The sequence below is a fragment of the Salvelinus sp. IW2-2015 genome, unplaced genomic scaffold, assembly GCF_002910315.2.
Source record: "Salvelinus sp. IW2-2015 unplaced genomic scaffold, ASM291031v2 Un_scaffold702, whole genome shotgun sequence".
NCBI classification, from domain to species: domain Eukaryota; kingdom Metazoa; phylum Chordata; class Actinopteri; order Salmoniformes; family Salmonidae; genus Salvelinus; species Salvelinus sp. IW2-2015.
This window is the reverse complement of record NW_019942599.1, coordinates 210031-236878: the sequence shown is the minus strand read 5'-3', so window position 1 is coordinate 236878 and position 26848 is coordinate 210031. Positions and strand designations below refer to the sequence as shown.

Sequence of the window (26848 nt, the reverse complement as noted above, 5' to 3'; positions counted from 1 at the left end):
CACTTAAAAAGATGAGAGAGGCCTGTAATTTTCATCATAGGTACACTTCAACTATGACAGACAAAATGAGGGAAAAAAATCCAGAAAATCACATTGTAGGATTTTTAATGAATTTATTTGCAAATTATGGTGGAAAATAAGTATTTGGTCAATAACAAAAGTTTATCTCAATACTTTGTTATAATACCCTTTGTTGGCAATGACAGAGGTCAAACGTTTTCTGTAAGTCTTCACAAGGTTTTCACACACTGTTGCTGGTATTTTGGCCCATCCCTCCATGCAGATCTCCTCTAGAGCAGTGATGTTTTGGGGCTGTTGCTGGGCAACACGGACTTTCAACTCCCTCCAAGATTTTCCTATGGGGTTGAGATCTGGAGACTGGCTAGGCCACTCCAGGACCTTGAAATGCTTCTTACAAGCCACTCCTTCGTTGCCCGGGCGGTGTGTTTGGATCATTGTCATGCTGAAAGACCCAGCCACGTTTCCATCTTCAATGCCCTTGCTGATGGAAGGAGGTTTTTCACTCAAAATCTCACGATACATGGCCACATTCATTCTGTCCTTTACATGGATCAGTCGTCCTGGTCCCTTTGCAGAAAAACAGCCCAAAGCATGATGTTTCCACCCCCATCCTTCACAGTAGGTATGGTGTTCTTTTGGATGCAACTCAGCATTCTTTGTCCTCCAAAACACGAGTTGAGTTTTTACAAAAAAAGTTATATTTTGGTTTCATCTGACCATATGACATTCTCCAATCTCTTCTGGATCATCCAAATGCTCTCTAGCAAACTTCAGACGGGCCCTGGACATGTACTGGCTTAGCAGGGGGACACGTCTGGCACTGCAGGATTTGATCCCTGGTGGCGTAGTGTGTTACTGATGGTAGGCATTGTTACTTTGGTCCCAGCTCTCTGCAGGTCATTCACTAGGTCCCCCGCGTGGTTTCTGGGATTTTTGCTCACCGTTCTTGTGATCATTTTGACCCCACGGGGTGAGATCTTGCGTGGAGCCCGCATCGAGGGAGATTATCAGTGGTCTTGTATGTCTTCCTTTTCCTAATAATTGCTCCCACAGTTGATTTCTTCAAACCAAGCTGCTTACCTATTGCAGATTCAGTCTTCCCAGCCTGGTGCAGTCTACAATTTTGTTTCTGGTGTCCTTTGACAGCTCTTTGGTCTTGGCCATAGTGGAGTTTGGAGTGTGACTGTTTGAGGTTGTGGACAGGTGTCTTTTATACTGATAACAAGTTCAAACAGATGCCATTAATACAGGTAACGAGTGGAGGACAGAGGAGCCTCTTAAAGAAGAAGTTACAGGTCTGTGAGAGCCAGAAATCTTGCTTGTTTGTAGGTGACCAAATACTTATTTTCCACCATAATTTGCAAATAAATTCATAAAAAATCCTACAATGTGATTTTCTGGATTTTTTTCTCATTTTGTCTGTCATAGTTGGAGTGTACCTATGATGAAAATTACAGGCCTCTCTCATCTTTTACAGTGGGAGAACTTGCACAATTGGTGGCTGACTAAATACTTTTTTGCCCCACTGTACATATGAGATGAGTAATGCAAAATATGTAAACATTATTCAAGTGACTAGTGTTCCATTTATTAAAGTGGCCAGTGATTTCAAGTCTATGTATATAGGCAGCAGTCTCTAATGTGCTAGTGATGGCTATTTGACAGTCTGATGGCCTTGAGATAGAAGCTGTTTTTCAGTCTCTCAGTCCCAGCTATGCTGCACCTGTACTGACCTCGCCTTCTGGATGATAATGAGGTGAACAGGCCGTGGCTCGGGTAGTTGTCCTTGATGATATTTTTGGCCTTCCTGTGACATCGGGTGCTGTAGGTGTCCTGGAGGGCAGGTAGTTTGCCCCCTGTGATGCATTGGGCAGACCGCACCACCCTCTGGAGAGCCCTGCGGTTGCGGGCGGTGCAGTTGCAGTACCAGGTGGTAATACAGCCCGATAAGATGCTCTTAATTGTGCATCTGTAAAAGTTTGTGGGGGTTTTAGGTAGTGATGTGGGGTAGGCCGTCATTGTAAATAAGAATTTTTTCTTAACTGACTTGCCTAGTTAAATAAAGGTTACACACACACACCACACCACACTGACCCAAAAATAATTTTGGGGGCATTTACGTATGTCCCCATTACCAGTAAAACATCATCTATTTATTTCACTTATTTACTGTACTTGCTGTGCTGTTTCGTTGTTCATTTCTTCAGTCGTTTCATTCTCAACCAGGATTTCTATGGAACGCCGTTTGGGTCTTTGCATGTCAAAAAAGATACACGTCAAATAACACTATTTCACATATCAAATAACACTATTTGACGTATCAAATAACACTATTTGACATGTCAAATGACGCTATTTGACGTGTCAAATAAGCTTGTTGACCAATCAGATCCGAATATGACTACACGTCACATAATAATTTAACGTGTTCATACATTTTTTACGTAGTTATTACACAATCACTCGTATTTCATATGTCACAACGATTAATTGATACGTATGCTATGATGCTGGTAAAGTTGTCTCGCGCACCTACAGTGCTAGTCATTAAAAAAAAGCTAGTTAGCTCATGGATGCAAACAAAGTTCTTCCCCAAAACGACATAATCTATTTCAGTATATAGCTAGGTGTCATCATCTAAAATAACCCAAATTTATAAGACAGTTCTTATTTGATGAATGGTGGTCAGACCCATATATGTGAAGCTAGCCACAATAAGGATTAGCCACAATAGTGGACTTTGCAGTTAGCCTTCAAAATAAAAGTATGATATAATTCTACTATTTGTATTCATTTTCAACACTGTCAATGACACACTTTTATTTTGAAGGCAAACCGCAAATTCCACTGTTGTGCCTAATCCTTATTGTGGCTAGCTTCACAACACATAACCTGGTCCGGTCGAGCATCACTAGCCAGATGAAGCTAGCTTGCTGCTTATAACATTAGATTTGGGCAACAGCGTTAAGTAGCTGGCTAGCTATTTATGTTCATGGACTGAAGACTAAATTTCAATAGGCGAACGACAAGTGGTAACCTAGCTAATACTTACTCACAAGGATTCCTAAATCATTGCTAAGAATAATGAAAATGACTGCGGTTTCTACTGGTCATTGTTTTCAGGCTGGTTGTATTGGTGCTAGCTGGGTACCAAGCTAAAGCTAGCAACCCCAGAAGTTGAGGTCGAACAAATTATGCTTTATTACCAACGCGGTATTGTAAACACATAGTTCGTTGCTGGTGTTTACTTTTTTGCAGACATTTTTGTACAGCTTTGACAGTGCTACTGTATCTTTTTTGACACTCAAAGACCCAAACGGCGTTCCATAGTATGTATGTTGTGAAGCTAATAGTAGTGACGCTATTACTGTGTGACTCCGGTAGGGCATTATCCATTATTCCATTATCTTGGCTTTAATGGATTTCGCCTTTCTTACTCTTTCAAATGACTGCTCGACTTGTTGACTGCTCGATCCACACAGCAGATATTGTGGGCTAGGTTAGGGATGCTGTGTTGCACATGTAGTGCAAAATGTTATGTGACGTCATTACTTTGTGTACCTACGTTATATAGGTATGCACGTCAGCTTTGACATCGGTTTTTAACATCAGCGTTAAACTAGACATCGGGCCGATACCGATGTTGGCATTTTTAGCTAATATCGTCCGATTCCGATATGTTCACCGATATATCGTACATCCCTAGTTTTAGGTGGATAGGGAGGTGCTCCCTCTGCTGTTTCCTGAAGTCCACAATCATCTCCTTTGTTTTGTTGACGTTGAGTGAGGGGTTATTTTCCTGGCTCCACACTCCCAGAACCCTCACCTACACCCTGTAGGCTGTCTCGTCATTGTTGGTAATCATGGCTACTAATGTTGTGTCGTCTGCAAACTTGATGATTGAGTTGGAGGTGGCGTGGCTATGCAGTCATGGGTGAACAGGGAGTACAGTAGGGGGCTGAGCATGCACCCTTGTGGGGCCCCAGTGTCGAGGTTCAGCGAAGTAGAGGTGTTGTTTCCTACCTTCACCACCTGGGGGCGGCCCGTCAGCAAGTCCAGGACCCAGTTGCACAGGGCAGGGTTCAGAGCCAGGGCCTCGAGCTTAATGATGAGCTTGGAGGGTACTATGGTGTTGAAGGCTGAGCAATAGTCAATGAACAACATATGTATTCCTCTTGTCCAGATGGGATAGGGCAGTGTGCGGTGCGATGGCGATTGCATCATCTGTGGATCTATTGGGGCGGTAAGCAAATTGAAGTGGGTCTAGGGTGTCAGGTAAGGTAAGGTAGAGGTGATATGATCCTTGACTAGTCTCTCAAAGCACTTCATGGTGACAGAAGTGAGTGCTATAGGGCAACAGTCATTTAGTTCAGTTAACTTTGCTTTCTTTGGTCCCGTGTGGCTCAGTTGGCAGAGCATGGCGCTTGCAACGCCAGGGTTGTGGGTTCATTCCCCACGGGGGGACCAGGATGAATATGTATGAACTTTCCAATTTGTAAGTCGCTCTGGATAAGAGCGTCTGCTAAATGACTTAAATGTAAATGTACAGGAACAATGGTGGCCATCTTGAAGCATGTAGGGACAGTAGACTGGGGTAGGGAGAGATTGAATATGAAGCAAGATGTTGGTGTCCGCGACGTGGCTGGTTTTCCTTTTGTAGTCCAAGATTATCTGTAGACCCTACCACATACAGTACGTCTCGTGTCTGAGCCGTTGAATTGTGACACCACTTTGTCGCTATACTGACGTTGTGTCTGTTTGATTGTCTTACGGAGGGAATAACTACACTGTTTGTATTCGGACATATTCCCAGTCACTTTGCCATAGTGGTGGTTCACGCTTTCAGTTTTGGGCGAATGCTGCCATCTATCCATGGTTTCTGGTTAGGGTAGGTTTTAATAGTCACAGTCGGTACAGCTTCTCCTATACGCTTCTGGATAACTCAGTCACCATATCAGTCACCATATCAGTATACCATATCAGTCACCATATCCCAGTCCGCATGATCAAAACAATCTTCTGGATTCCGATTGGTCAGACCAGCGTTGAATAGTCCTTAGCACGGGTACTTCCTGTTTGATTTTCGGCCTATAGGAAGGGAGGTGCAAAATGGAGTCGTGATCAGATTTGCCGAAGGGAGGGCGGGGGAGGGCCTTGTAGGCATCCCGGAAGTTGGAGTAGCAGTGGTCGAGTGTTTTAGCAGCGCGACTACTACAGTGAATGTGTTGATAGAACTTCGGTAGCCTTGTTCTCAAATTTGCTTTGTTAAAATCCCCAGCTACAATAAATGCGGCCTCAGGATATGTGGTTTCCAGTTTGCATGAAGTTCTTTGAGGGCCGTCGTGGTATCGGCTTGAGGGGGAATATACACGGCTGTGACTATAACCGAAGAGAATTCTCTTGGGAGATAATATCTGCATAATGTCTGCATTTGATTGTGAGGTATTCTAGGTCGGGTGAACAAAAGGACTTGTGTGAACAAAAGGACTCCTGTATGTTATCACAATCACACCATGAGTAGTTAATCATGAAACATACACCCCCGCCCTTCTTCTTCCCGGTGAGATATTTATTCCTGTCTGCGAACTGAGAATCCAACTGGTTGTACGGACTCAGACAGTATATCCCGAGACAGCCATGTTTCCGTGAAACATGGTATGTTACAATCCCTGATGCCTCTCTGGAAGGGAATCCTCGCCCTCAGCTTGTCAACTTTATTATCCAGAGACTGAACATTAGCAAGTAATATACTCGGAAGCGGTGGGTGGTGTGCACGCCTCCTGAGTCGGACTAGAAGTCCACTCTGAGTACATCTTCTCCGCCAGCAATGTTTGGGGTCAGCCTCTAGAATCAGTTCAATTGCCCTGGTGGGAATGAACAAGGATCCGATTCGTTGTTATAGATTGATTTCCGTCTATCGACATAATCAAATCTAAATAAATCATAAAGAAAACTTAGGTTGCTGTTTTTGATTGGGTTTCGTGTCTCAAAAATATTGTCTTGCATTTTAAAATGACAAGGGACGAAATATTGTAAAAATGTTCAATGCGACATCTTAGCATCACTACTTTGAGAAGGAAGTGAATATATTGGCTTTTTCTCCACAGTTGGCAACACTGTATCACTCATACCACAAATATGCTGAAAAAATATATAAACGCAACATGTAAAGTGGTGGTCCAATGTTTCATGAGCTGAAATAAAAGATCCCAGAAATGTTCCATACGCACAAGAAGCTTATTTCTCTCAAATTTTGAGCACAAATGTATTTACATTCCTGTTAGTGAACAATTCTCCTTTGCCAAGATAATCCATCCACCTGACAGGTGTGGCTTATCAAGAAGCTGATTAAACAACATGATCATTACATGTTGGGGACAATAATGTTGGGGACAATAAAAGGTCACTCTAAAATTTGCAGTTTTGTCACACAACACAATGCCACAGATGTCTCAAGTTTAGAGGGAGCGTGCAATCGAAATGCTGACTGCAGAAATGTCCACCAGAGCTGTTGCCAGAGAATTGAATGTTCGTTTCTCTACCATAAGCCGCCTCCAAAATCTTTTTAGAGAATTTGGCACGGCGTCCAACCGGCCTCACAACTGCAGACCACGTGTAACCAAGCCAGCCCAGGACCTCAACATTCGGCTTCGTCTGAGGGGGTGCTGAGGCGTATTTCTGTCTGTAATAAAGCTCTTTGTGGGGAAAAACTCATTCTGATTGGGTGGGCCTGGCTCCCCAGTGGGTGGGCCTATGCCCTCCCAGGCCCACCCATGGTTGTGCCCTTGTCCAGTCATGTGAAATCCATAGATTAGGGCCTAATGCATTTATTTAAGTTGACTGATTTCCTTATATGAACTGTAACTCAGTAAAATCTTTGAAATTGTTGCATGTTGCATTTTATATTTTTGTTTCGTATACTTGGCTTCCAATGTCACCCCGTACCACAAATCCTGTTTGGCTTTCATAGGCTAGGTTAGAAGACAGACACTGATCCATTGATCTGCCTGTTGTCTGGTGATGTGGATATGACCTCATCAGTAGAACCTAATAAACTCCATTGAGACAAAGGATTCAACTTGGTCACCATGACACCATGATCCCATTTAATTGATACCCAACTGTTGCTGTTATATCATCCTCAGTAGATGTGGTGTGAACAGTTTAGTGAAAATGTCCTTCCCACACATGTTGTATCATTACTCATCATCTCAAGTACAATTGAGTAGTGTATGAGCACACATAAGTGAGACAACATTTGTCGCCCTGAGGTAGGCTTAGGCTACCTTTGCAAAGTGTTGTGCAACACAACAGGTGTTAAACAGAACAATAGATGATTTACAGTCTTTTGCTTACATAAAATATGTCCATGTGGATGTCCATGCAAATGTACTGTTCTGTTATAGGTCACCGTTCAAGTCACATTTGCCATTTCCGTGTTTCGGTTGAGTAACTACACAACCTTAGAATTTTCATCTCATCCCCCCCAACCTTTATCTGTAACTGTGGCGAAAGTCATCCCACCCCCAGTTATCAAAAACACACGGACACGCTCACTGACAGTTTTGATCATTTTAGGCAACCTCTTTCCTTCGCTCGTTAAAAAATGCAGTCGTCAACTTTACACTTTAAAGGGCAGGAGGAGCTGCATCAATTAGGCCCCGCAGTACTACTGGCGGGAAGAGACTGTGTTTTGGGTCTTTTTCAGGAGGGGGAGTGTGGGAGGGAGTTAGGGGGACGGGGATGTGGAGGGGGACTTGAAAACTAGAAATACATTTTCCACCCCATCAAAGTGATATGCATGGCTTTGAAGTTGGAAATCCAGTTGCCTGAAAGTGCCAATGTTTGGGTGGTTGTGACACAGTCCCCCTCTCCCCACCTCCACTTGTCTTTTTCCCCTGACTTTGTCTCCTCTCTCTCTTTCCTCTCTGATGTGGCCTCTCACACTAGTAACCCCACGCTGTCAAAGCCAGACAGCGCCCCCTGCTGCCGGCCTCATCCACAGCTCCCTGATGTGAGATATGGAGCGGGTGTGATGTGATATGGATGTGGAGCAGTGTGATGGGATTGTGTTTATATAGGCTAGGCTAGATGGTGCATTTCACAAGTTCTAAGGGAACTCATTCACCTCCAATGTATAGCAGCCACCTGTGTTTGTGGCTCTGGATAGACAGAGCCACATGCCTAGTGGTTAGAGCGTTGGACTAGTAACCGAAAGGTTGCAAGTTCGAATCCCCGAGCTGACAAGGTACAAATCTGTCGTTCTGCCCCTGAACAAGGCATTTAACCCACTGTTCCTAGGTCGTCATTGACAATAAGAATTTGTTCTTAACTGAGTTAAATAAAGGTAAAATAAAAAATAAATAAAAACATTGCCCCCAAAAGACAGTGGATCAGCTTACCGTCTTAACAAACCCTCCTAGCCAACCTTATAGTGTTTTCAGTTTGTGGTATAGACATTTTTACACCTGCTACAACCTATGAGGGCTGTTGACATTGGCCAATATGAGCCATTTCTGTAGGTGAGGGGAAATTACCTCAGTGGTTAAGAAGGAAACTTTATTTTCAGTATTTCACACCTCTCTCCTCACACCTCTCCTCGACCTTCCCCTCACCTCTTCCTTCTCTCACTCTACCTCTCTCTGAAAAGAGCTCTTATTTTTTTTTATTTCATACACCGGACAGGTGCAGTGAAATGTGTTGTTTTACAGGGTCAGCCTAGTAGTACGGTGCCCCTGGAGATAAATTAGGGTTTAGTGTCTTACTGAAGGGCACATTGGCCGATTTTTCATCTTGTCAGCTCAGGTATTCGAACCAGCGACCTTTAGGTTACTGGCCAAATGCTTTAACCGCTAGGCTACCTTGCGCCCTATATATCCTGTCCTATCTTATCCTACACAGCATGGCCATATAAGGGCTTCCTGTTTTTAAATAACTTTTCTTTGTACAGTCATTATACCTTTTTGATAATCTATTCTGTATTGAAGCACTACTAGGTTACGTGAACCTATGTGTCTGCTGCAACGGAATTAAGTAAATGGTCCAAAGTTAGCAATGTTTGCACAATCCTCAGTCCGTCTTAGACCTACTTCTAAAAGTCATAAACGCTACTGATCCGATGCGGTAGTAGTTACTCATGCTACTTCTGCGTCAGAATCATCTGCGCGTTCCAAAGGTTAGCCGCCACTCGGAGGTTTAAATGTAAAGCAAATGTTGTTTTTTCCGGTGCTGCACAAAAAATAACAAGCTTCACCGAACACTTGTGATGGCCTTTTGGTGGCGTGGGAGAAAACAGACTGAGGTTGGAGTTGAGCTTTAGCACGTAGCCGACCGTTTGGTTGGCGTGCTCTCAAACACACAGACAATGGACGAGTGTCTGGTGATGGAGGGGCAGTGGTTTACCCAACCTGGCAATCACCTGTTGAAAGCCAACCAGCCAAGCCAACCAATAGTCGTGGTCAGATGCCGATAAAGGCGGGACTGGAATCTGTGTGTGTGTACCTGCGTATATGTGGAATCTAAGAATATACAATTCTCATGATTTTGTTTCCTCCATCAGGATCAACTGTAGATGCATGATGTAAACAAACTGTAATAACAAAAGTGTGAGACTATATGGTTTCTTCTACATAGTTGATTTTAATGTGTGGCTGATGACACATATAGGAGAGCAATTATAGGCATGGTACACATGGATAAGTTATATAGGCTAACATTGATTTGTACATATACATGTTTTAACAAATCATGATTCATATGTTGTCTCAGAGTACTTTTTGCTGAAAGGCATTGTCCTAACAAGGAAAAGACATAGGACATGATTCATCAAAACCACTTAACATATGGACTCCCATATGTTCGCCCCTATTTTGGTTTCGACCAAAACAACCTCAAATCTCCTGCATCAACGCTGAGGTTACTGGAACTCCTGAGGTTGTGAAAAACAACAAAGAGCTATTTTTATGTGGATTTACTGTAACTCCCTAGTTTTTCAACCACCACACCTGCTAATTAACACACACACACAAATCCATACTGTACACACACACTTCACACACCCAAATCTCAATAATAGCTAAGTTTATCATCCTAGTCTTGCCACCAACAAACCCTCTGACCCTGGAGAAGGAAGAGCCTTGTAACTCTCTGTGATTGGAGGAGAGGGCAGACAGACAGCTCTCTAGCCTGGGGGAGAGAGGGTGGGGTAAGCATGACCCAACCTGTAGTGTCAGGCATTAGTGACATTAGCCCTAACAGGGCTCACTTCAACACCATCACCCTGGAAACCTTAGACCCACTCCAATTCGCACACCGCCCCAACAGATCCACAGATGACACAATCTCAATCGCACTCCACACTGCCCTTTACCACCTGGACAAAAGGAACACCAATGTGAGAATGCTATTCATTGACTACAGCTCAGCGTTCAACACCATAGTGCCCACAAAGTTCATCACTAAGGACCCTGGGACTAAACACGTTCCTCTGCAACTGGATCCTGGACTTTCTGATGGTCCGCCCCCAGGTAGTAAGGGTAAGCAAACAACACATCTGCCACGCTGATCCTCAACACGGGGGCCCCTCAGGGGTGCATGCTTAGTCCCCTCCTGTACTCCCTGTTCACCCACAACTGTGTGGCAAAGCACGACTCCAACATCACCATTAAGTTTGCTGACGACACAACGATGGTAGGCCTGATCACCGACAAAGGAGGTCAGAGACCTGGCAGTGTGGTGCCAGGACAACAATATTTCAACATTAGTTGTGAAGAGGGCATGACCATGCCTTTCCCCCTCAGGAGACTGAGAAGATTTGGCATGGGTCCCCAGATCCTCAAAAGGTTATATAGCTACACCATTGAGAGCATCCTGACCAGTTGCATCGCCGCCTGGTATGGCAAATGCTCGGCATCCGACCGTAAAGTGCGTACAGCCCAGTACATCACTAGGGCCAAGCTTCTTGCCATCCAGGGCGTGTATATACTAGGCGGTATCAGAGGAAGGCCCAAAACATTGTCAAAGACTCCAGTTACCCAGTCATAGACTGTTCCAGTACCGGAGCACCAAGTCCAGGTCCAAAAGGCTCCTTAACAGCTTCTACCCCCAAGCCATAAGACTGCTGAACAATTAATCAAATGGCCACCCAGGCTATTTGCATTGACCCCCCCCCTTTTGTTTTTACACTGCTGCTACTCGCTGTTTATTATCTCGACTAACCTGTACCCCCGCACATTGACTCAGTACCGGTACCCCCTGTATATAGCCTCATTATTGTTATTTTATTGTGTTACTTTTTATTTGATATTTTTTGCATTCGGCGCATGTGACATACATTTAGAATTTATTTGATTTGACATAGTCATGTCAAAGCAGCTGTAGTTTGCATCTATGACCAGCACTGACTGAGCAACTTACGTTCAACTGCACCTTAGTCCAGGGCTAAGCGAGTGTTCACACTTCCACATTCTGAGGTGGGCTAGCACCAACCTTAGCCCATGGCTAGCTGGCCCTGCTCCAGAGCAGGGGGAGTTAGCACCGACTTTGAGGAGCCCCATAAACACGATGCCAAAATAACCCGTATAAAACATGGTGAACAACGCCTAGAATGCTCACTGTCCAATCACAAAAGCTGCACATTCACTTAATTGACATACAGTGCATTCGGAAAGTATTCAGAGCCTTTAACTTTTTCCACATTTAGTTAATTACAGCCTTATTCTAAAATGTATTAAACTCACTGGACTCTAACCACACACTCACACATACTACACTGACACTCCAATACGCAAAAAAAATCTGAGCTGGCCGCCAGGCCAAACTGAGCAGTCGGGGGAGAAGGGCCTTGGTCAGGGAGGTGACCAAGCTCCGAGACAGGAATGTGTCGAGGCACCACCAAGTCACTCTGACAGAGTTCTAGAGCTCCTCTGTGAAGATTAGAGAACCTTCCAGAAGAACAACCATCTCTGCAGCACTCAACCAATCAGGCCTTTATGGTAGATTGGACAGACGGAAGAAATTCCTCAGTAAAAGGCACATGACAGCCCGGTTGGAGTTTGTCAAAAGCACCGAAAGACTCTCAGACCATGAGATACAAGGTTCTCTGGTCTGATGAAACCAAGATTGAACTATTTGGCCTGAATACCAAGCGTCACTTCTGGAGGAAACCTGGCACCATCCCTACAGGAAAGCATGGTGGTGGCAGCACCATGCTGTGGGGATGTTTTTCAGCGGCAGGGACTGGGAGACTAGTCAGGATCGAAGCAAAAATGAACGAAGCAAGGTACAGAGAGATCTTTGATGAAAACCTGCTCCAGGAACTCAGACGGGGCGAAGGTTGCTCAGTGTGCTCAGGAACTCAAGAACTCAGACGGGGCGAAGATTCACCTTCCAACAGGACAATGACCATAAGCACACAACCAAGACAAGGCATGAATGGCTTCGGGACAGGTCTCTGAATGTCCTTGAGTGGCCCAGGCAGAGCCCGGACTTGAACCTGATTGTAACGGTTTCTCTCCTCCTCTTCGTCTGAAGAGGAGGAGTAGGGGTCAGACCAAAATGCAGCGTGTTGTGAAGACATGATGAATATTTATTAAAGCAAAGACGAACACGAAAAAACACTTGGAAAATTACAAAACAACAAAACGACGTAGACAGACCTGAACATGTGAACTTACAATAAAACACGAAGAACGCACGAACAGGAACAGACTAACCAAACGAACGAAAACAAAACAGTCCCGTGTGGTGCGACAGACACAGACACAGGAACAATCACCCACAAACAAACAGTGTGAACAACCTACCTTAATATGGTTCTCAATCAGAGGAAACGTAAAACACCTGTCCCTGATTGAGAACCATATCAGGCCAATAGACAATGAACCTAAACATAGAAACACATAACATAGAATGCCCACCCCAACTCACGCCCTGACCAACTAAACACATACAAAAACAAGGAAAACAGGTCAGGAACGTGACACTGATCTAACATCTTTGGAGAGACTTGAAAATATCTGTGCAGCAACGCTCCCCATCCAACCTGACAGAGCTTGAGAGGATCTGGGAGAAACTCCCCAAATGTGCCACCCTTATAGCGTCATTCCCAAGAAGACTCAATGCTGTAATCGCTGCCAAAGGTGCTTCAACAAAGTACTGAGTAAAGGGTCTGAATACTTATGTAAATGTGATCTTTTTTACTTTTAATAAATAAAAGTATGGGGTATTGTGTGTAGATTGATGAGGAGAAAAAAAAGAATAAGACTGTAAAGTAACAAAATGAGGAAAAAGTCAAGGGGTCTGAATACTTTCCGAAGGCACTGTAGATAAACTCTCTTGGTAAATAGTGTGGTCTACAGCTTATCATGAGGTACTCTAACTCAGGCAAGGAAAACCTTGAGACTTTCTTAATATTAGGGATCGCGCACTAGCTGTTGTTGACAAAAGGCTATAGGATAGCCTCAAACGGAGCTCATCCAGTTTTTTTCTCCAGTGATTCCACATTCGCCAGTTGAACAGAGGGCAAAGGTGCATTATCCACTCGCCGACGCATACTCGCCAGGCATCCGGCTCTTCGACCTCTGTAACTGCGTCTCTTCATACTAATGATGTGGGTTTGGGCCTAGTCCGGGAGGAGCAGTAAATCTTTCGCTTCCGACTCATTAAAGAAAAAATCCTCATCCAGTTCGAGGTGAACAATTGCTGTTCTGATGTCCAGAAGCTCTTTTCAGTCATAAGAAACGGTGGCGGAAACATTATGTAGAAAAAAAGTTTAAATCAGCACAGAAAAACACAAACTAGCACAATTGGTCAGGAGCCCGTAAAACGGCGGCTGTCCCCTCCGGCGCCATACAGATGCAGCACTTAGAATATTTGAAAATGTATTTTTGCCAATAATTGACAAACATATACAGTGGGGAGAACAAGTATTTGATACACTGCCGATTTTGTAGGTTTTCTTACTTACAAAGCATGTAGAGGTCTGTCATTTTTATCATAGGTACACTTCAACTGTGAGAGACGGAATTTAAAACAAAAATCCAGAAAATCACATTGTATGATTTAATGCCGGTCCTCGACTTTGTCTCCGGCCTAACAACACCTGTGCCAATATATCCTTCAAACACCAGCTTCTCGGGCATTATCACTTAAATAATGATAAGCCACCAGGTATAGACAACCTTGATGGGAAACTATTGAGAATACTAGCAGACTGTATTTGCCACCCCTATTTGCCATCTTTAACCAAAGCCTAAAGGAGTGTGTGTGTCCACAGGCGAGGAAGGAAGCTTAAGTAATTCCACAACCTACAAATAGTAAAAATCCCTTTGCTGGCTCTAACAGCCGCCCAATCAGTTTGCTGCCTGTTCTTAGTAAACTGATGGAGAGAATTGTGTTTGAACAAATCCAATGCTATTTTCTTAAAGAACAAGTTAACTACTGATTTTCAACATGCATATAAGGCAGGGCACTCAACTTGTACTGCACAGACTCAGATGACTGATGAATGGCTAAAAGATGACTGATGATTGGCTAAAAGATGACTGATGATTGGCTTAAAGATGACTGATGATTGGCTAAAAGAAATGGATAAGATGATAGTTGAAGCTGTATTGTTAGATTTCAGTGCAGAATTAGATGTTATTGATCATTATTTGTTATTGGAGGGGGAAAAAACGAACTTGTTATCACCTGCCATCACATGGTTGGAGAGTTATTTATCCAATAGAACTCGGAGATTATTCTTCAATGGAAGCTTCTCTAACATCAGATATGTATAGTACGGAATCCCTCAGGGCAGTTGCATTTTCACAAATCATTTGTCACTTGTCTTACAAGAAGCTAAAATGACTATGTATGCTGATGATTGGACACTCTACACATCAGCAACTACAGCCAGTGAGCTCACTGAGACTCTTAGCATGGAGTTACAGTCAGTGTCAGAATGGGTAATTAACAATAAACCGGTCATAAAAAAACACTGAGGGTGGGTTGCACCAACATGGTTTAAATTCATCTAGGATTAGAGCTAATCTAGGTTTTGTAAATCTAGGTTTATAATTCATCAGAGATGTGTTGCACCACTTCATTTTAAATCTAGATCAGTAAATCTATGATTAACGGTTTTAAACTATGATTAGTGTGTAAATAGTATTTTTGTTGTCTCTTGGTGTCTTTCCTATATATAACTTTATTTATTTTTTCATTTTAATATAATATCTTATGTTGTTCTTGTATATTACTGTTTTGTACTTCGTCACGCATTTGTACATTTTATGTGGACCCTAGGAAGAGTAGCTGCTGCATGTGCAGTAGCTAATGAGGATACTAATAAACTAACTTAAATATTGCTCAGCTTATAATATTGGTCATGTGTCAGAGATAGAATGTTGATCGCATGTTGTGTTTGTCCGATAGCCCAGTGCTTTGTAATACAATTGTGAATCCTTAGCCCAGGGCTAAAGCTTAGCCCAGGGTTAACAAATGCTTGTGTGAACAAAGGGCTAAGTTAACCTAGGGCCAGTAGCCTAGCCTGGGGCTAAGAACAATGCAGGGTGAAAATGCCTTTGCTTTGGATGGTTATTTTTCCCATATGCAGGGGAACAGGATTCAAGTTTAAAGTTTTAATTGTCACATGCACAAGTACAGTGAAATACTTAACTTGCAAGCCCTTCCGAACAGTGCAGTAATCAATATCAAAATAGTTTACCTAAAAATAACACAAGAAATAAGAGAGGAAGAAAACAGGACAATGTAAGCTATATACAGGGTCAGTACCAAATGTACATTGTGCATGGATACTTGAGTAGGTTAGGTAGATACAGTGCGTTCTGAAAGTATTCAGATCTTTTTCCACGTTTTGTTACGTTACAGCCTTATTCAAAAAAATATTTACTTTGCTCCGTTCATTTTTGCCTCGATCCTGACTAGTCTCCCAGTCCCTGCCACTGAAAAACATCCCCACCACCTTGCTTCACCGTAGGGTTTCCTCCAGAAGTGACGCTTGGCATTCAGGCCAAAGAGTTCAATCTTGGTGTCATCAGACCAGAGAATCTTGTTTCTCATGGTCTGAGAGTCTTTAGGTTACTTTTGGCAAACTCCAAGTGTGCTGTCATGTGCCTTTTACTGAGGAATTGCTTCCGTCTGGCCACTCTACCATAAAGGCCTGATTGGTTGAGTGCTGCAGAGATGGTTGTCCTTCTGGAAGGTTCTCCCATCTCCACATAAGCACTCTGGAGCTCTGTCAGAGTGTACATCGGGTTCTCGGTCACTTCCCTGACCAAGGACTTCTCCCTCGATTTCTCAGTTTGCCCAGACGGCTAGCTCTAGGAAGAGTCTTGGTGGTTTCAAACTTCTTCCATTTAAGAATGATACTGCAGACATTTTTTGGTACCCTTCCCCAGATCTGTGCCTCGACACAGTCCTGTCTCGGAGCTCTACGGACAATTCCTTCTACCTCATGGCTTTGATTTTGCTCTGACATGCACTGTAAACGGTGGGACCTTATATAGACAGGTGTGTGCCTTTCCAAGTCATGTCCAATCAATTTAATTTACCACAGGTGGACTCCAATCAAGTTGTAGCAACATCTCAAGGATGATCAATGGAAACAGGATGCACCTGAGCTCAATTTCTAGTCTCATAGCAAAGGGTCTGAATACTGATGTAAATAAGGTATTTTATTTGCAAAAATTTCAAAAAAACTGTTTTCGCTTTGTCATTGATGATACATTTTTTTTAAATCTATTTTAGAATAAGGATGTAACGTAACAAAATGTGGAAAAAGTTAAGGGAATGTATGTACGTGTGGAAAAGTGACTGGTAGCAGAATAAATAATAATAATAATAAGCAGCATTATAAGTGGTGTGTGTTGTGTGTGTGCAAGAGTGTCAGTGTAGACGTTATAGGCGGATATACATGTATACAAGAGTAATAGTGACCAGTAGCAGGATAAATGGATAGATACTAATGTTAATGGACATCAATAATCAATGAACACTGCTTAATTGTAGTAATACATCTAATCAATAATCATTTTAGCAGCAGCATAGGTGTGAGGGGGGTGTGTCTGCATGTGGGTGTAAACGTGTGGCGTCAGTAATGAGGGTGAGTGAGTGTGAGTAAGCGATTCCTCGATGTTGCAATCCCCATAGTCTGTTATTAGCAGAGATCATATCACCAGAGTACACTTGTTGCTGTCTCAAAAATGGACATATCATTGCACCTTTGTCGTAGTTGTAAGTGACTTTAGAGTTTTACTACAGGGTTTTATGAGTCTGTGAGGGATATTTCATCTGTGCGATTTCTCCCTCAGCCAGGCACCAAGGCTACCCAAGGCGGGAGAGACCATCCACGGTCACAAGTTCTTCATTGGTTTCGGAGGCAAAGGGGCAAACCAGTGTATTCAGGCCGCTAGAATGGGAGCCAAGACTGCCATGGTCTGCAAGGTATGACACAGTGGCAGTAAAGCCCTCTCTCTCTCTCACTGTCCCTCTACTGTACTCTACTCTTTTTTTCCAGAACACACTCTTTCACACTGAACTCCTCTAACCACCCCTGTCAACGCTCCGGCCCTCATTCCCCCTTGATCCGTACCATTACACATGCATAACACACACCACACTCCTTCAAACGCCAATTATTCCCATACATCCAACCCCAGGTCTCCAATCAGCTAGGCACAGCATAAAAAAAAGGTCAGCAAAGTAGCTGAAGCCCCACCTCTGTCAAGAACAAAGGGTCCAGTCGATAAGCTGTACAACGTGGGAGCGGCTCTCCAGGCATGGGCAGAGCCCAAAAATAGATGCCCAGGCTTTTGAGAAACATCCAAGGAGGAAGGCCGCACTTCAAAGACAAAGGGGGCCTAGGCTCCCACTATAGTGCTACTACCACTGCATACTACACTTCATAGGCAGTTAGGGCACAGATGCCTCTTTGACTTCTTCCTTGAAAGCGTGGGATAAAAGTGGGGAGCCTGAGGGCGAGGTGGGGACCCCTTCAACGCCCCCCCAAACGATTTTACGATGTGGACATCCCAGAGCAGATCGAGGGATCGAGGGGAGGATGAGGGAGGAGAGGTGGACATGAGGAGGCGTCGGACGGGTGGGGTCGTCGTATCTTGAAGGCTTGGCGCGATGGCCTTGTGTGTGTTCGCACGTGTGTCTATGTGTGTGCATATGTGTGTGTGCATGTGTTTGTGTGATGTGACGGCACTTTGCCAGTATGCCAGCGGGGTACGAGAAAATACAATCCGATTCTGGTTGGAGTTCACTGATCTTCAAAAAGTATCTATCTCATGTATTGCTTAGATCCGTGTTTTCGAAGTTTCATCATAGCATTTTTATTTCAGGTTGGCAAAGACTTCTTTGGAGAAAACTACATCCAGAATTTCAAGGACAATGGTGTATCCACAGGTAAGAATACCAAAAATTACAACTTTCAAAACAACAGGCCATTCTTAAAATACAAAAAAGTTGCTGTGCTTATTTCAAAACTAGCTTGAAATGCAACAGATATGCCATTTCATGGCATGCATCATCCCAGACCTTGATCGTAATAATATTTGTTTTTATTTTAGATGTGCTTCGTTTAAGATCGAGTTTGCTCAGCGTAATTGGACCAATGGAATAGTCCCAAAAGTGCCAAACTATTAGAAATGAAGGAATACATCATATGTGTTGGAAATGCTTCCTCTTTATTCCTCTTTTTCTCCCTCTCTAGAGTTTGTGGGGCAGACGGTTGACTCGGCCACTGGTGCTGCCTCCATCATTGTCAACGATGCAGGTAAACGAGGGCCGTAGACTGCCCTGTTAAAATGTAAAAATCCACCCAAAAAATTACCAACACATACAATCACTCACTTGCTCAATGTGCATTTACTTGGTTACTCACTCACACACGGACACATACATATGCTTTACTGAGGAGCAGGATTTGCCAGATGTGCACCTACACACTAAGTGCATCTGAATGTGACGAGGATCAGTACGCACCACTCTACTACTTCCCTCTAAACCCTCCTCTGCACAGAGTGTAAAATTAGCCTGGGCTTTATCTGCATCTGTGTCTGCAAATAGAATCAGGTGATATAATGCATCGCTGATATGTGGGTGGGCGAAGCGCTTGAGTGCGAGTGTGTGCTCGTGCATACGGGTGTGTGTGTGAATAGTACAAATCTTGCGAATCCTGCTGAGGTACACAGGAAGTTAGTGTTTTAGGAAGAAGGAGTTTGCGTTAGGGATGACTATTACCGTATAACCGACGGTAATGGATGAAGACCGTCATGAAAATAAAGTAACCGTCATAATTGTAAAAAAAAATAAACATTGTGTGGAATTTACAGCTGACTGAAGACGGGCGGCCGGGCATTCGTGCAGAGTCCATTTCTGCCATAACATGGGCTCTTATAGTGTTGTCATGATACCAGAATTTATACTTCGATAGCGACAGTTGAACATTTGAACATTGAACAATATGTTAGGTTAATGAAAAAACTAGTACAACAACTACAATAACAAATATAATATATTCTCTCATCAATTTGTATAAAAAATAAAACACCATATTAAATAACAGAAGAATATCTTCAATATTCCAAATACAAAACCATGTCTGAGACTCAGAGCACACAAAATAATTTGACAATTACATCTAAACTGTTTTCAAATGTAATTTGATACATATCAGGGTTAATTTGCTCATCTATGGCCATAATGACATTCATTAAACTTATGATTCATTATAGCTAAATCATTTAATGTATTAAAATAATAGTTTAGTTCCAAAACGACATAATAAAAACACTTTGAAGCTAATTTCTGAAGTTTCTATATTGCAATAGTCTAACACCCCATAGAAGTACAATGGAGTACAATCGCATACTACGATTCTCAGAGTGCATTTCAACTCCCAGGGTGCAATGCTCTATCTAGGGCTGCTGGCTGACTGCTGCCAGCAAGCCTAGACAAACGCGAAGCAGTCTAAATATATTGCTGGCATAACTACGTTATTTCACATGACTTTTCGGTTGTAGTCATATTATAATGCTCACATGAATGTCATGCTAAATATATCTTCATGTCATTCAAAAATAATTGGAATTGAGTTGCTAGTAATCTCTCGTGGACAGATGAAACAGTGAGAATCTGTCAAGGCTTACGTAGAATTAAGTGATTACGAGTAGCAGTAGTTCCTGGTTTGGGGTTTTCGTCATTGATTATTTGGATGAATCAGGATTGGGCGAAGGTAGTGCTTAAATTGGTGCAATGATTTTCAAGCCTGGGTGCGGATGATAAACGGTTTCCACTACATTCCACAAACTCAAAATTGTCTATATCGTAAAAGTGTATCAAAACAAAAATTACATTTTTGGCCATTATAAACACGTGTGAAATTACGGAAGAGAGAAGGAGGAGACTTCGCTTCCTTCGCGCAAAGGTAATCCCAATCGTTAACAACATCCCCCCCAGAAGTAAAACAGGAAATTACAAATTTTTTGCGACAATTTTACTTCTGGGTAACCAAGATTAAGTTGCTAGAAGAATGTTACAATGCAAATGTCATGTGTAAAATAGTTTGTAGTTTTGGAGCTAAACCTCCCTTGCACTGCTTTGTAAAACCTTTTGCTTAGTTGTTTCTGTTGACTGGCCCTCGTCATCTGCTTTGTAATCAAAGTATTCCCAATGTTTGCTTCTGGAGACAGTTTTGTCAACAAGTTGCTGGCGTGGAGGTTTTATGTTTTTGTTTGAAGAAGTCAAATGTCATAATTTTCTCTCAGCTTCTCAAAAGTGGCTCGCCTTATGTCAGCTGTAAGCGCATGTAGCCTGGCTAGCTTACTATTGCCTCCTTGAAAAGATTCAGACAAATTACTATACAGACTAGATCCTCTCAATCGGTATATGACGTGAGACATATTTCACAGAAGTACCGAAAGTAACAGGACCCTGTCTTTCAAAGATAATTCTGTAAAAATCCATATAACTTCACAGATCTTCATTGTAAAGGGTTTAAACACTGTTTCCCATACTTGTTCAATGAACCATAAACAATTAATGAACATGCACCTGTGGAACGGTCGTTAAGACACTAACAGCTTAAGGTCACAGTTATGAAAACTTAGGACACTAAAGAGGCCTTTCTACTGACTCAGAAAAACACCAAAAGAAAGATGCCCAGGGTCCCTGCTCATCTGCGTGAACATGCCTTAGGCATGCTGCAAGGAGGCATGAGGACTGCAGATGTGACCAGGGCAATAACTTGCAATGTCTGTACTGTGAGACACCTAAGACAGCACTACAGGGAGACAGGACGGACAGCTGATCGTCCTCGCAGTGGCAGACCACATGTAACAACACCTGCACAGGATTGGTACATCCAAACATCACACCTGCGGGACAGGTAGAGGATGGCATCAACAACTGCCCGAGTTACACCAGGAACGCACAATCCCTCCATCAGTGCTCAGACTGTCTGCAATAGGCTGAGAGAGGCTGGACTGAGGGCTTATAGGCCTTTTGTAAGGCAAGTCCTCACCAGACATCACCGGCAACAACGTCGCCTATGGGCACAAACCCACCATCTCTGGACCAGACAAGGACTGGCAAAAAGTGCTCTTCACTGACGAGTCACGGTTTTGTCTCACCAGGGGTGATGGTCGGATTCGCGTTTATCGTTGAAGGAATGAGCGTCACACCGAGGCCTGTACTCTGGAGCGGGATCAATTTGGAGGTGGAGGTTCCGTCATGGTCTGGGGCGGTGTGTCACAGCATCATTGGATTGAGCTTGTTGTCATTGCAGGCAATCTCAATGCTGTGCGTTACAGGGAAGACATCCTCCTGCCTCATGTGGTACCTTTCCTGCAGGCTCATCCTGACATGACCCTCCAACATGACAATGCCACCAGCCATACTGCTCGTTCTGTGCGACAGGAATGTCAGTGTTCTGCCATGGCCAGCGAAGCGCCCGGATCTCAATCCCATTGAGCATGTCTGAGACCTGTTGGATCGGAGGGTGAGTACTAGGGCCATTCCCCCGATAAATGTCCGGGAACTTGCAGGTGCCTTGGTGGAAGAGTGCGGTAACATCTCACAGCAAGAACTGGCAAATCTGGTGCAGTCCATGAGGAAGAGATGCACTGCAGTACTTAATGCAGCTGGTGGCCACACCAGATACTGACTGTTACTTTTGATTTTGACCCCCCCTTTGTTCAGGGACACATTATTCCATTTCTGTTAGTCACATGTCTGTGAAACTTCTTCAGTTTATGTCTCAGTTGTTGAAACTTGTTCTTTTCATACAAATATTTATGCCTCCCTGATGCAGTGAAAAAGAAAAATGAAGTAGGCTTTATACGACATTAGTGCAGACCCATCACATTTGTTGCTTATCTGGAGTCACTGGTTATACGCACCAACCAAACTCAGTAGAGCACGATGGTCCTCTTTTGATTAGTAACTGCTTCCAGGCCTGCTATGATGTTCAGCTAGAAATTGTTAGTATGCTTAGAACTGGGGATGGGTTAGCTAATCCAGAATCACGATGGTTTAGCCTATTTGAACTTGACTGGAGCCCCGTAGTAAAGATTGGAGTCTTGCAGTGCACATTTGCCTATTCCTATTTACGATAACCTATTTCAATAAATACGTGATACAGAACGCAAAAGAGGAATGTAGGCCACACAATGCAGAGAATTCCACCAAAGCAGCGCAAAATGTCCAGTCAGAATTTATTGTTTCTTTCTGACTCTCTCTGTCAGATGCATTAGGCTATAGCCTAAACATATTCATTATTTTTTATATATATAATGGACACTCCTAATGGACAACTATCTTGTGTTTAGCTGTTTAAAAAAAAAAAACGGTCTATATTCCCTTCTCTCTGCATTCTATATGGTTTATGTATATGGCTGAAGGCTACGCTTCATCGTTGCATGCATGGCTTTCTCCCGATGACACAATGGCTGTAACGGAGTTCCATCTCAAAAAAGGTATTTGAATAGCCAGGGGACTAATAATGAGAGAGAACAACCAATATCAATAGCCTTTAGAAAAGTCGAATGACAAGTTTAAGTTTAAGCTTATTAAGAAAGAAAAATATCCATGCTGGCCGGGAAAATCCCTCCGAGCGAGGTTGAAAACCAAATGGCCAATAACCTATCCTCATTCCTTCTACTGGCCTATCATAAAAGCTTTAAGACAAGTTAAAATGATGAACAGTAGCTTATATCCTAAATATTCTAGCCTACGAAGGTGTTGTCCGAAAGTTGTGGCTTTTTAAAATAAGAGTGAAAGTCTATAGACTAAGCAAGTGGTCACCAACCGGTCGATCTCCAAGGCATTCCTAGTCCATCACCAAACATTTCTGTAAAAAACCCAACGATAAAGCCTAGCGTTCCTACTTTTTTGATTTGTTTCATGCTGTTGGCGGTAGGTAAACTTGATTCATCATTTTGAACCATTTCATGTGTCTGAAGGTAGAACTCCGCCTACCCGGCAAGCCCAGGGAGCAAATCAAGTGCACCTATAGGCCTACCGCTGGCCTATCAGATATCTCAGTTCACCATCTCTGCACAGTTTCCTCGAGCCATAGACTGTAAAAAGAAGCCTCGAACGCACACCAAAGTTGATACTATGAGATTTCAAAACTTTAAAACCACAACTAGAGAGAATACTGCAAATAGCTTCTGTTTTTATGAGTAAGTTGTTTCAGTAACTTGTTATTCAGCACTGTCAACACTTTGTTCAACACTAAGCGTTCACCCAAAATACGTGTCCACCCAACTTCCACTCACGCTACAACCAGCACTGCAGCTGTAATGAATGAGTATAGCAAAGTGTTCCGATAAACTTACTTTGGGGATTGTTATTATTAGCGCCTTGACTTTTTTAATATCGAGGAATATTTCACCTTCTCTTTTCATAGAAGTAACAACATGAATTGGTGCATGAGGCAGAAATAATGCAGTGCGACTTGAGTTTAGCCATCAGCTGGTAGACTGTGTGTCCTTTTCTCAGTGGAGGGAGAGCAGAGGGACGGTGAGTCAGGTGAGAGGCTCGCTCCCTCCCATCAGACTGACCATTAGTTGCAGGCCATCAGTCCAGTAAAAAAAATTATATATATATAATGACTATGCTCACTAGGGCTGACCCCAATTAGTCGACTGGTCGATTGTTTGGTCGATAGGCTATTGGTCAACCAAGATTTTTGTTGTTGTTGAGCAGTAGAAAATATATCAAAAGAAAATGTTGGCACACGAGACACCTCTCTGATTCGTGCCCATCTCAGTGAACTAATCCATTGCGGAGGCTGAGACTAATCCATTGCGGAGGCCGCGTGGATGGCACAGTCCAAGAAGAAGGGGAGTGTGGCTAAAATGTACAATGCACGTCTCTCCAGAATGCTCTCTCTCACCAATGTGTGCACATTCATTGTTTCATAACTTCATTGTGTGAATTCTTTGCCTTGATTGTTGGTGTCTCTCAATTCCCCATCACATATCACCAGTAGTAGCCTACATTTTTACCGTTCATTTATATAATTTCTAATCTACAATGTTTGTTTGGTTATGGTAATTTCTGTTCATGCATTCAATATATTATTATTCCGGTCTTTTACCGTTCTCATTGTCAGAGTGGACATGTTGTTTGCAGAGCCCACGACCTTTGCTACACTTGTGAGAAACAAGTTTTGTTTACGAGTTTTGTCAATTTAGTCATTGTCTTTTGTTTAGAGCACTACTGTCAATGTTGAGTAAGGACATGCACCTGATTCCGCATAGAAGTAGGTTTATATGCTACCTGGCCTGTGCGCAAATGTAGGTATATACTGAAAATGTGCCCATTTGGGGATCTGATAGTATTTCTGATTGGCTTAACTGCGTCTTCACTTGGGGCTTCTCAAAGTATTGTTTTCGTCATCTCAAAGTAAAACAAACAAAGTCTGTTTTTCCATCCATTGAGAATGACAATAGTTCCTCAATGTTTTTGAAAAATCTTTCCAGCTCTCTCCCTTTCGATAACCACGGTGTGAAAGGGAAAAATGTCATGTTCTGATCGAGTGGAAATGTCATAAAATAGGTCTACCCGATGAGCGCTTATCCCTTGCGCAAAATAGCGTACAGCTGTGTCTGCCGGAGCCCAGAGTATTTTATACAATGTTGCAAGTTTGTTAGTGCAAGCTTCTTTCAAGTTCGTTGCAGACAGGCCATGCGTAGCTAATGTGATTTATAGGATATATTTTTTTATCAGGATATTTTCTACCTGCAGGCTGCAATGTTTTTATTTGTTGGCTTTATATCGGCTATTTTTACATAGTTGGCAATAGCAATGGATGTTACTTTTTAGGTTTGTATCATTTTTATTTAGATTTGGATAGAACCCCTGGTTGCTGAGGAGTATTTCTGTCTGAAATGAAGCCCATTTGTGGGGGGAAACTAATTCTGATTGGCTGGTCCTGGCTCCTCAGTGGGAGGGCCAGGCTGACTAGTGTGTGGGCCTATGCCCTCCCAGGCCCACCCATGGCTGCCCATGATTGGGCAGGGGTGCAATCATCCCCCCCCCCCCCCCCCCCCAAAAAAAAAGAATGTGTACATCACGATAGGACAAAGCCCAACCCTACTAACCAGTGTGATATAAACTGGTACAATAGATTGAGATTCTCGTTGACAACAACAGTCCATGGTCATTTTCATTGTAACTCAATGCAGGAAATGAATTTTATATTTTGGATTCACTTTCTAAAGACGATTTGACAGGACGTACAATTGTTGAATGGCAGTTCATTTCCTGAATCCACTGAGCAAAAGTGGTTCAAGCATCTCAGACCCCTGCGATTCAGCTAAAAATTGTTCAACAATAACCATAAAAAAAAACCACAGCTAGTCATTCCGGGTGCGTAGTGTTGGAGTACTAAAACACAGTCAGAGGAGATTGGAGCATGTCGAAGGGCCAGTCCAAGGCTCAGTCTAACAATGTGGCAGAATCTCTTCTTAGCCCAACAGAAAAGCAAGGTGAAGTGAACAAAACATTTTTGGAACACCCAATCTAATTCCATCATATCTGCAACAATGAAGTAGCAAGCAAAAGGTTGTGTGTGTGTGTGTGTGTGTGTGTGTGTGTGTGTGTGGGTGGGTGTGTTGTGTGTGTGTGTGTGTGTGTGTGTGTGTGTGTGTGTGTGTGTGTGTGGTGTGTGTGTGTGTGTGTGTGTGTGTGCACACCTATGCTGTGTAAGCGAAGGGCCAGTGACTCTCCTGCCCCGTCATCATCTTTCCATTTGGTCACTTTCGGTTGTGTCACGTCCGCAGGGGAGAACGCCATTGTGATCGTGGCTGGTGCCAACCTGCTACTGGGTGGTGAGGATCTGCGGCGGGCCACTGCCAGCCTTAAAGCCGTGCCAAGGTAATGGTGTGCCAGCTGGAGGTCAGCCCGGACACCTCCCTGCAGGCCCTGCGCCTGTCCCATGAGAACAACGGTCAGTCTGGACGTCTATCTATGTACTGTCTTCGTACTGTCTACCTCTGTCTGTCTACATCTTTCTGTCTGTCGGCCTGTCCCATGAGAACAACGGAACGCCTGGGCGTCTGTCTGCTTTGTCTGTCTGTCTGTGTACGTACAGTCTGTCTGTCCTGAAGCAACACTCGACAATCTCTGTTCCAACCTACAGTGAGTCATCAGGGAATTTCTTTTAGATTCTGATTTATCAAGAACTAAGCCTGCTTTACTGGCACAATCCTCTGTTCATTCATACATTTATTGAAATTGACACTGAGGCCTCATATCACCAATATCTTATTTTCCCTGATTGTCTTTGTTGTTCAGAATAACATCCCTA

At 43.2% G+C, this 26848-nt stretch overlaps 1 protein-coding gene across 1 annotated transcript in view; it reads left to right on the top strand.

Annotated features, from left to right (window-relative positions):
- Nucleotides 1-26848, top strand: part of rbks (ribokinase) — an 81313-nt gene that overhangs the window by 16626 nt on the left and 37839 nt on the right. Inside the window, 5 exon segments of the mRNA XM_024135971.2 lie at nucleotides 17337-17469; nucleotides 18372-18435; nucleotides 18743-18805; nucleotides 26322-26401; nucleotides 26404-26488. Coding sequence (XP_023991739.1) covers nucleotides 17337-17469; nucleotides 18372-18435; nucleotides 18743-18805; nucleotides 26322-26401; nucleotides 26404-26488 — 425 coding nt within the window.